At 41.2% G+C, this 12083-nt stretch overlaps 1 protein-coding gene across 1 annotated transcript; it reads left to right on the forward strand.

Moving 5' to 3' along the window:
• The first annotated feature begins 1826 nt into the window (after nt 1–1826).
• serbp1a (SERPINE1 mRNA binding protein 1a) lies at nt 1827–9955 on the forward strand. Its single transcript, XM_032525630.1, is given in 10 exon segments — nt 1827–2193; nt 3770–3953; nt 4356–4499; nt 4640–4708; nt 6563–6637; nt 6801–6928; nt 6931–6968; nt 8031–8075; nt 8164–8367; nt 8594–9955. Coding segments are annotated over 10 exon segments (1200 nt in total). The 5' UTR covers nt 1827–1937; the 3' UTR covers nt 8651–9955.
• The last annotated feature ends 2128 nt before the right edge of the window (nt 9956–12083 follow it).

A 12083-nucleotide genomic window follows, 5' to 3' on the forward strand; every position in this document is an offset into this window, starting at 1 on the left:
AACAAGCCCAGCAGCTGCATGGCAGGAGTTGACTCTCCTTATAAGGTCAAACTCCAGCTCACAACTCCCAAAATACTACACTATAAACAATGAGAGCTTGGGGTTAATGCCTTTTTTTGGGGGGGGGGGCTTTACATATTAGACCAAGTTTTAACCACTGAGTCAAAAACTAGCCTTCCTGGGTAAATGACATCATCCTATTTGAATGGTGAATGGACCAATGATACTCTGATACAAATAATATTAAAATGAAAGCTCAACGTGTAATAAAGAAATGTAAAATATGAATTGATCAGAGTCGTCATGAGGCATAAAAAACACAAGCAGACATTCATTTAATTGTATAGGCCTACACATTTTTAAAGTGTTGCTAAAATAACTGTTGGTAATAGGCTGTAACTCTTGAACTTTTTCAGTTACCTTCAGACTTCTTTTGCGGTCATTTTTTCACCCAGTCAGTTTCCGCATATTTATTTGAAAAACACTCAAAGTTTGGTTACAAATATTTAGAAATGTCTTCTGCTTATGTGTTGCAACTTTATGAAATAGGTTGTAACGTTATAAGGCAGCAGTGAAAACGGATCAGGATGTCTATGTGGTGACCAAATGCTTTTCCTGTGTATGATAAAGAAAAACTGATAACATCTGCTCTACTACTAAAAGAGCACGGCCCTCCTCCACCACCCAACATACTAAATGCAAATGCAGTGCTGTCTCAGAACAGCAGCTGACTAAAAAAACTCCCAAGTGCTGAATTTTCCCAGTAGCACCTGAATGCAAGGTAATGTTTACATATTCATTTGTTGTGTAGGCTACATCCCACATTCCCACCCCAAAAACACACCCCACTGTGTCTACTGTCACAGACAACTTCATTTGAAGTTTTTCTCTGGTAAATTTTGCCTTTATTTGGCAGGGATAATACAGATATAACTGAGGAGAGAGAGGGATGACAAGCAACAAAGGTCCCTGACCAGAATCAAACAGGGAACATTGCGGCCTAGGCCATAGACGCCCCAATTTGGAGATGTATTGCTAATATACAAATAGACAGATCTATGAAATGTGTGTGTGTACGTGTGTGTGTGTGTCTGTCCACAAAATGCAACGTGTAATGTGCTATTTTATTGTTAACTCTTCATCCTCTGGAAAATTACTGTGGCTGACAAATTAGAGATGTCCTCTAACCAAACTATTGCTTTCTAAAGTCACCATGTATCATTGAAGCACATTTGGTATGGATCAGGTCAAATTACCCTAGGAGTGGTGCTAAATATCTAAGTATAAGTGTGAGATATGGTTTACAATAGCAGTGGACTACATGCAGGGTTTGAGGGCCCGGGCCTCATGGTGTGAAAACTTGTGTGAGCCAGAATTAAATGACAGGACAGCCAATGAGTGTAGAGTCTGTCACTCTTTGATGAGTTTTACTGAATATTTTGTAGTAGTAGAACTAAATCATATGTTGAACTTTCCTCACAACACATCTTCTGATTTAACTGAAACATAGGCTAGGCCTACTAGCAACAAACAGATGCACCTGCTGTCTCCCTAGAGTTTTGTGAAGGTATTTAAGTGTGTATACAACAGGCCTGACAGAGCAGTGGAGCCCTCTCTAGTTTTAAACTGAGGCCTGAGGAATCAAAACAAGAGTGTGTATGAGGGCACCCATGCTTGTCTTTACAGAGGCAAGCAACACTAGAGAAACTGGCATTGTGGGTAGTGTAGTTTCTCATTGATCTATTCCGTAATTAAGTCGATTGAGCTCATTTCTCAAAAAACTACACACCCCATCCGCGCCAAGCTCGAGGTCCCGGATGTCTATCGCACCGGAAGAGAAGAACGTCCTTTTCCCAGCCATCTTGTGGCTTCATCTAGCGAAGTGTTCGCACCAAGCCTCGTAGAATCGGAGGAAATCCTGCTGAAGGGGCGCCATCATGCCCGGACAAATGCAAGAAGGTTTTGGCTGTGCCATAACCAATCGGTTCGACCAGTTATTTGACGACGAGTCGGATCCGTTTGAGCTGCTTAAGCAAGCTGAAGTAAAGAAGAAGGAGGCTCCTGCTCCTGGTGCCGCCAAGACTGCAGCCCAGGCTGCCAAGCAGCCGAAAAAGGAGTCCCAAAAAGACAGAAAGGTCCCCCTTACTGATAAGAAGGAGGAGACCCAGGCCCCCGTCCCACTTAAGAAAGATGGTAAGATTTATTTCTATTTTTGTCACCCTTAGCCAAGCTGCAAGTAATAGACTTTAGGCTAACAGGCTAAGTTGCTTGCTTACTAGCTAGCAGCGGTTCCCAAGCCCCCGTAACATGAGGTCCGCATGGCTGCTTTTGTGCCCGTGTTTGCTGTCAGTTGCTGGAACTATAGCATTCATAAAAACGTGTAAAGCAACGGGATGTGTGGGGCTTAACCGATTCGGTGATGAACTGTTTGCAGGCCAGCTTGTTTTGGCTTGTCCCCCACCCCCACCGGCCTTGTTGAACAAGCAGAACCCGAAAGCCTGGCTAACTGGAGAAAGTGGCCTGGAGGTGTTAAAACGTTACTCCTGTAAAGTCGTGACCTTCAGTAAACACACGTATTGCTAATTTTATCCTAAATTGGTCGAACAAGAAATTTTCTGTTTAAAAAAAAAAAAATTTTAATTTTTAAACGTGATTAAATAGATGCCGCGTTGCGAAGTACTATCTTTCACATTGAAATACAACACACTTGTCAAAGTGAAGTAAATGCATCATGTTCCTCGCGGTGGATGTGTCTGACATTAGGAGCAGCACTCCTCTCACGGTGATGAACCTCGTGGTTGGAGTGTGGAGCTGTTAAAGCACAGCCTCCAAACTGCCACTTCCCATTGGCGCACATACATGCTCATTGCATGTGATCGACCTGCCTCAAATCATTTAATTTCCTATTTCCTCTATGCCAGATAGTATGATCTATGAAGATTATCATATTTTTGAATTTAACGTGTAGCCTGTAAACATTTGTTCAAAGTGTACATTTTGGTGCGGCGTGTTCATACTAATTTAGTAAGTTCGAAGCATCCAGTCACCTACGCACGGGCAGTTAGTTGGCCATTATTATCATGTAAGTCTGCCAAGCGAGCTTATATCCCTTTGCTTAAGAGAAGATGAGACAGGTGCGCCAACGATGATGCACCCAGCTGCTGCTGTGTAGTGGAGGGTGTCTATTTTGGTAGCTGGTGATTTAAGCAATGGGTGGGACTTGTTGTGTCACACTGGGCCAGCAGCAGTCAACCGTGTGCCATGGCGGGTTAAAAACTATGTAGGTGGTAATTCCAACTACAGTAACCAAGTGATTAAAGGGATAAGCACACTTTTCAATCGGACTAGGAAATAATGGGGGATTCTACTCTTGATCCTATTATGATATAAGATTACTCACCTGCCTCATCTAGCGAAGAGTGTGTTTAAAACAAGTCTACTCAATTGGCTTAAGCACATGCTCACTTAAGCACATGTTGCTAACTTGGGTCTACATAAGATTACTCACCTGCGGGTTCTGTTTTTGTGTACGCTGTAGTTTACCCCCTTTTTAATCATTGGATTCCATTGCAGATAAAAGGACGTTGCACAGTATTTAGTAAATGGATCCTACTAGCTGCTTCTTTTATTCTGCACAGTAATTGCAGTTATTTGCTCCATTTAAACTGAACAATCACTTCCTCTTCTTTCTCTTGTCTGCGGCTCCTCAGTGGGTCCTGATCTATCAGTGCTATTGGTCCTCTAATCCTCCTGTTGTGGTCAATCCTAGGTGCCGGCATGAGGAGAATGGGCCGCAAGCCAGAGGGCGAAGGCTTCAGACCCCAGGGCGGCCAGGGAGAGGGGCGCCCCACCACAGACAGGCGGCCCGTGGACAGGCGGCCCCCACGCCGCTTCGACAGGCCTGCTGGTGATGCGGGCGAGAAGCCAGAGGGAGGTGAATTCTCAGTTGAGAAGTGAGTTCATATTCTAATCGACAGACATCTTAATTGAACAGCAATCATTTTTGAAAAGAGGAGAGTGAATCCCCTATTATTAGACGTTTTTGTTTTCTAGCTCCACATGAGGAAAACGCAACATTCACTATGGGGTGGGGTAGGGTCAGCAACCGTTAAAGGCGTTGCTTACAGTGATAAGGCTTTGTAACTTAGTTTTGCTCAAATTGCTGTAGGCTCATGTGGTTCCTTATCAGTTTACTTGTGTAAAATTGATAAAACTAAACAAACTTAAGTAAAATCGTGCTGTCCACTTTATAAGAGAGAACAGCCTGTAGATGACCTGCTTTAGATCAAAGCTTCTGATAGGGAGAGACACCCATGCTTTAAATTGGATTTGACAATGTTTGTCCCTTTCATTAGATCTATTGGTGATAGGCCGATGAGAGGACGCGGTGGTGCCAGAGGCGGCCGTGGCGGTGCCAGAGGCCGTGGGGTTGGACGCAACGATGGCTTTGACTCCAGAGGAAAGCGTGAATTTGATAGACACAGTGGCAGTGACCGATCGTAAGTACATTTTAGTTCTTATAAAAGCCATTAAATAAAATATTCTTTTTTTTTTTTTACAACAGGTCTGTTAAAGATGTGGTGTGTTTGATGCAGTGCGTGTGTCATGATCCTGGCTAAAGCTAATTTTCTTTCAGTAGTATGAAGGGTGAGGAGAAGCGTGGTGGAAGTGGATCTCACAACTGGGGCACTGTTAAGGATGACATAACGTAAGTTCTTATACATGCAAACAGAAACTTTGCATGATGGGAGGAATAGAACACCTGAACTCAAAATTATTCATGCAATATGGGTTTTCCTTGTATGAGTTTTTTAGAGAACACTTGATAGTGTCTTGTAATAGTCTCATTTGGAGATGCATTGGGTAGGTAGGTCTTGGTATACTTTGGTATTCCAATTTTCTTTTTTCCCAGTTGTAATTCTGATAATCAAATGGACTCCTAGTTCAGAATTGTGTCAAATTATTTAAATAGAATAAGTCAAAATACACCAGTTTATCAGTTACCCTTTGCCAAATTAAGAATGACTTAACCTGATTGGAAATTAAAAGAATTTCAGTAAATTATTTTCATTACAAAAATAAGGAACAATGCTGTATGACACTGCACAACACTAAAACTCTTTCCCAAAAGGCAACAGGTCACAGTAGGCAATCAAATAATTAAAAAAAATCCATAAAATAAAGAACATTTGCGCGTTTGGAGGAACGTTTCAATTCGGTCCACCGTGGCTATATGCCAATGTGAATGTCAACTGCTTCAGTAATTGTATGATCTCGTTCTGCTTTTGCGCCTAAAGCCTGCTTGACGCTTGCGTTGAAAACAGCTTATTTTCCTTGTCCAGGTGACAAGTTTTCGTTCTCATGTCCTACGGCGGTCGAGCAGTGTTGACACTTCTTGTACACAACTGTCTCCGTTGCTGTTGTACCTGATCAGGAACCTGCAAGCGGGCATTCCAGCTCCATTTTGTTTGCACTCACCATAGTTTGACAGACCCGCACGCCAATTAGCTTGTGCGCTCTTCAGCACATGTGGCTTATCGTTGAGTGAAAACCTTGTGAGCTTTGTTTGCCATGTTATGATATAATGTGAAGTTTGGTAGGGTTGGCCATCGCTCCCTTTAATAAAACAATTTGATACTTATTTAGATAAGTGGGCTAAGATACGGTTCATGGACAATACGTTTTTATTATGGAACAACTCAATGAAATATGATTCAATCTGATATACAGTTAATATGCTTTGAATGTTATCACATTCATTTCCCATTATACATTAAATTAGACAGTTCTATAAAAGAAGCATTTCCTTCTTTAAATAAATATATATTTCGTAAAAGGGACCCTGTAATAAAGCTAGGATATGATAATAGTACAACTTCAACTTGATAAGCTAGCCACTGATAACCAAATGACAAACGCATCGGCTCTAAAGTAAATGAAACGGCCTCCTTGCTGCTGTGATCTGAGACAGTAACCCAAATATTGGTCCACGTTAGTCATTGTGAGCCCTCAGATAATCATCAATCATCCTATTATATTATAAAATTAAAATAAACCAGTCTTCTCACATGCTAATAAACACAAACACACACGGATGGATGACTCACAGACCCTAGCTAGTACAATTTTCAACATCTACGATGTATTCCTCTCACCACTAACTCAAAAAACAAACCTACAGTTGGCACGTTTTTTTTCTTCGCAAACCCAAACAAAGGCACTGATTGGCTCATCCCTGCCAACCCAAACATTAATGACCAAGTCCAAAATCCTACAGAACCGGGCCATCAGCCGACCCGTGGTCCGTTTAGACCGATCAGGGGTCCGTGTATCGATGTTGTCATATCTGTGATAATACGTGTGTGTTTGTGTGTGTGATGACCGAGTGTAACTTGTATTTTCCCCATTGCAGATCAATAAAAAGTGTAAATTATAAAATATCAATTTGTGTCATTGCATCTTTACACACCTAGAGGTTGGATAAGCATATTGGACAAGAGGATATATTAATTCCCTAGTTCTCCATACCAAGTCTTTACCAGAGATTTCTTTTCTTTTCTAGCGAGCTTGACCAATCGAACGTCACTGAAGAGAACCCTGAAGGCGAGGAGCATCCACCGGCTGACTCTGAGAACAAGTTAGTTTTTTTTTTTTTTTTTTTTTTTAATAAAGCATTCATAACATGTAATTAGTTCGGACTGCATAGTCGTTGCTGTTCAAAGAAAGACAACCAGCCACCAAGCCCACATTTATATTTAACATTAACGCTGTGACACTGTGTGTCTGTGTGTGTGTTGAAGGGAGAATGAGGTCGAGGAAGTAAAGGAAGAAGGTCCCAAGGAGATGACTCTGGATGAATGGAAGGCCATGCAGGACAAGGAGAGGGCCAAGGTGGAGTTCAACATCCGTAAGGCCAATGAGGGAGCTGATTGGAACAAGGATTTGTGCTGCACAAGTCCAAGGCAGAAGTGAGTCAAGCCCATAGCTCTGCTCTGAATACATCCATGTTTCACATTCAGTTTTGGTGATTAGTTTGGTAGACTATGATAAATTTGACTTTGTAGACAATATTTTAACTTCTTGGGGTCATCCAAAAAAAGACAGTTCTTTTTCTTTCTTTCTTTCTTTCTTCAAATCAATGTAATAAGATAAATGTACAAATACTACACCCTGCCCCTTTTATCAAGGAAATCTCATCACTTTTGAGTTGTCAGTGAGTAAATTGCAAGGCAGTCTGTCTACGCAGATCAGGCAAACAAGTGTTGCATCAGTTTCCTGTGAATGACTGCGGGTGGTCAGGCTCAACTCAAACTTCACTGAAATTAGCTGCTAAATAAAAGCGCTAAAGGTCCTTAATAGCTGCACGTCACATGCTCCACTCCAACCACAGGACTAGGTGGAGTTTGTAGCTGCCAGCCTGTGGTAATTCACTTTTTAAGAGAAATGTCATGCAGAGAATGTATAAAGCATCAAAACAAATATAAAGAGAAAATAACATTAACCCCAACCGGTCATCAGACACCGCCTACCAAGAGCCTGGGTCTGTCCAAAGTTTCTTTCTAAAAGGGAGTCTTTCCTCGCCACCGTCGCACTAAATGCTTGCTCTGGAGGAAACCACTAGAACTGTTGGGTCCTTGTAAATTATGGCATGTGTTCTAGACCTACTCTATCTGTAAAGTGTCTCGAGATAACTCTTATGAATTGATACTATAAATAAAATTGAATTTAATTAGTCACTGACTAGCATAGTTCTGCTTGATCTCTGTGTGCGTTAAACACTTGTCTTTCATTCAAGATGTAGAACAATTCAAATTGAAACTATAAAATGGGAAAATGCTTACTGCACCAATGACCTTTACAGAGTGAGCCCAGAAAGGGATCACTTAGGAATGGTGAGCCCCTTTTGAAAAGGAAATGTAGGTCTTGATAGGATTTTTTTTTTTAAATGTATAATAACAATGTGTCTTTGCACCAACATGATTTAGCGTATTATGTTGTGTAAATGTTTGTTTTGCATTTCTCCAACACAGGATAAGAAAGAAGAAGTGATTGACCCTGAGATTGAGGAGTCAAAGGTAAAAGCTTTGCTCTTGCACAATGTGCTCAAAATAAACCAAACCTCAAAAATCATACTTGGCTTTTTACTTGATTTTTCAAATTCAGATTGAGGATGAACATCACTTCCGGAAGCCAGCCAATGACATTACGTCCCAACTGGAGATCAATTTTGGAGACCTGGGCCGTCCAGGTCGTGGACGCGGGGGACCACGTGGTGGCCGGGGCGGACGTGGCCGCGGCAGTGGCAGCGCACCCAGCGCTGCCCCTGGCGAAGTCACTAGGCCGGTCCGCGGAGGAAGGACTGATAAGGTAGATCATCTTATGGTGTCATGTCATTAGCACGTCTGCGCTTTATCTGCTTTGTTTTTTTTGTCTCCATGAATACAGCATCACACTTCCAAGGGGTAAAGTGTACGTGTAAGAATGACTTGCCAATGAAATTTGAAATGTTTTATTTATTTATTTATTTTAGCCAAAGGGCACATCTTCAAATGTTAAATTTTCTAACTCCTACTCAATGTTGACTTTTCCTCAGTCATCTGCGTCTGTGCCCAACGTGGACGACCCAGAGGCCTTCCCAGCCCTGGCTTAAGCCCAGGCTGCTGTCTCTCAGGCCTACAGGAGCCCCCTGAGCACCTCCACTACGAGGCTTGCATGTTCCTGGATCCTTCAGCAAAGTCAAATGATGGAGAAGACTGTCATTAACCATGACACTCAAAGTGAGGACTGAGTTTTACCCAATAAAAACAAAACGAAGATGGAAAAAAAAACAGAAATTAACAAAAAAAAACAAAAAAAGAAAAGGACTTCTTGCTACTCTGGAGCAACTTATTGGTAGAGGTTTTGTACTTGGAAACAAAGTAGCAGGGATGTTTTCATACAGTATTTTTTTCAGAGGTTATGCATTGTCCATTGATACATTTTTGTAATTGCTGCTTGAAAATGTGCATTTCAAAATGTAAGAATAAGAAGGGTGTCTTTAGCTTGGTGTGAGCCATTGCTTGCTCACTTTGATAGCCACTGTTAAGCTCCAACCCAAGCTCATAAGCTCTGCCGCACCAGGTATTTCTGATGAGGTTACTGCATTGCTTAAGATTTATGGATTATTATTTTCTTTAGCACTGGGATATTGTTTTATATTTTATACAGGAGGTCTATTCTTGTATGATCTTTGGCCTGTAAATGTTAACTATTTTCATAAATTCTTTCAGACTGTTCACATGGTGAAAATAAGACACGCCTTGATCTTGGATCAAGTGTTGCTGCCTACATTTGAATACTTTGATGGAATGGCGCCTAAATCTGTATTAAGGTTGTTTTTAACGAAAATGTTCTAAAGGAAAAATATTGGCTCATTTTTGAGGAACACATTGGTGGTTACTCTCCTAAATTTGCATTTATCCTGAGAATTGTCAAGTGGAAAGCGGAATGTTATTCCATTTGTTCTGTATTTGGGATGCTATTCACCATCTAATATCACGTTCTCGCTGCCCATTTCATCTTTGATTACCAGCCAAGTGCAACTCAAATAATGGCTTTGTTTTTACTTTCAAGAGTGATAAAGAGAGGAAGTGTCTTTACACAGTTGAGATGCGGCTGTAGTCTTCTGGAAGCCCTCAGACCATCTCCCGACTGTTAACACACTCCACTCGAGCATCCTTCCACACATGTAAACTCAGCCTAGCATCAGTTTGTTTTTGCAGTCTCTTCTGTGCTGATATATTCCTCCCACGGTTGACTTGCCCTGTAGCTTCCACAGTGGTACCACTGCATAATTGCTCTGAAAGAAATACAGTCGTTCATTGTGTGGAACAATTAAAGTGCTTTACAAATGTGTGAATTCTTGCCCTGCTATTAGAGACCTCTGTCGGTAAATAAAGATGGTCGCTAAATCTTTTGCATTGTCATTTTATTTTAGCTTGCCTGCACACAGGTTAAATTAATTTACAAGTGTACAGTACCTACTTTAAACCCTATTAATTTGCATACATAATCTCTGGTATAAAACACCATTGTGCTATTTAAGGTAAGTGTCCACACTGACACCTTTACTGGGTAAACTTGCAGTATGTCTAATGGTCACCTCCCGCCTTTGTAAAATGTGAAATTATAAATTCTGGTATCCAGAGCCTTGTGTGCTGCCAACACTGATATATCCTGGTACTTCACCCTAGCAATCAACCTACCCTGATTCATATAAATAGGATTGCATCACACATTTGTTACAGATGTGGCGGCTGCACATACATGATGCTAATCTCTCTTCCACCACATCCCAAAGGTGCTCTAATGGACTGATCTGGCGACTGGAGGCCATCTAAGTACTGTGAACACACTGTTTAAGACGATTGGGCTCGGTGACATGGCGTGTTATCCTGCTGGAAGCAGTATTTTAATTAAATGTATTTACTTTTTTTTTTTTAGTAATTAGTGGTTTGCTGGACAGTTTAAATAAGTTGGTTTAAACTGTAAAATGAAGTGAATCCTGTGGCGTGTCCTGTCCGGTTCAGCAACAGGCGCAATGTGAACCACCCCTGGACTGCAGTGTGGGTGGGGGTTGGGGTTATTTTGTGCTTTTCATACTCTGCTCTAAAGGTACTGTTTGTTGTCTTTTGCACTTACTCAATGTGTTGCTTGACAACATGGGGATCTTAGAAATGTATTTACTGCACCACTTACTGCATTTTTATGCTGCTGCTAAACGCCCAGTCTCATTGTCATCTTCAGTTACAATTCAATTGGATGTTTACTCAGTCCTTCAGTGGTGTTGCTTTGACTGACAAAATTACCCAGCATGCACCTCTGAATTTGCAGCCTGTGGTCATAAAGGGATGGCCACAGTCAGCAACAATACTCTGTGGCGTTTTAACAATGCTCAATTGGTACTAAGGGGCCCAAATGTGTGGCAAGAAAATATCCCCCACACCATTACACCACCACCAGCCCTTTCCGTTAAACAAGGCCGAATGGATCCATGCTTATATGTTGTTTATGTTAAATTCTGACATTATCATCTGAATGGTGCAGCAGAAATGGAGACTCATAAGACCAGGCATCATTTTTTCCAATCTCCTACTGTCCAATTTTGGAGAGCTGTGCTCATTGTAACCCGAGTTTCCTGGGGGGTTGTACCTAATAAAGTGGGCAGTGAGTGCAGAGGAGGAAACAACTTGTTTATTTGCATTGACATAAAATCACAACATCAGACTCTCCCATTAAGTAAGCAAATAACTGAATCAAACGTTTCTATACAAGTTAAACTGATAGAATAATATAGAAAGGGACAGTTTCCAGTCTGTTGATGAAACTGTAAAGAAATACAGTAAACATACAAACATTTTTAAAACATCTGATTTTCACCATGCTAGCAGCCTGGCTCTAGGGATAGCCAACAAATGTTTACTATTATGGCGACTTCATTGGGTTTATCGCTTTGAACAAACTGAAATATAGTCTCTCAACTGCAACAACTACTCTCACTAACTGCCATGACGTTTTTATAGACATTCATGGTCCCAAGTGGATGAATCTTACCTTGGTGTTTCCCTGATTTTTCCTTCTAGCACCACCCAGCAGGTTCTCTTTGGCTTCTAGTGAAATGTCTTGTAAACTATTGGGTTAATTGCCATGACATTTGGTACACACATTGACCGTTCACCAGTAGGATGACTTCTAATCACTTTGGTGATAATCTAGATCCATCAGGTCCCGATTTAAATTTGTCCAATACTTTGGTTTTATGACCAAATAGCTACAAAACTAATGACCTTCAGCCTCACTTTACTTTGTGTTGAGCGCTAATTAGCAACAACTAGCATGCTAACATGCTAAACCAAGATGATAAGCCTAACATTAAACCTGCTAAACATCAGCATGTTAGCATTGTCATTTTTGCGCATGTAAGCATGCTGACGTTAGTATTTAGCTCAAATCAGGTTGTGCCTTACAGCCTCACAGAGCTACTAACATGGCTGTAAACTCTTCATCCTGTTTCCAAATATTACTAAATGTATATACAGTGTTAC

The sequence above is a fragment of the Etheostoma spectabile genome, chromosome 9 (genome assembly GCF_008692095.1).
Source record: "Etheostoma spectabile isolate EspeVRDwgs_2016 chromosome 9, UIUC_Espe_1.0, whole genome shotgun sequence".
Taxonomy (NCBI): Eukaryota; Metazoa; Chordata; class Actinopteri; order Perciformes; family Percidae; genus Etheostoma; species Etheostoma spectabile.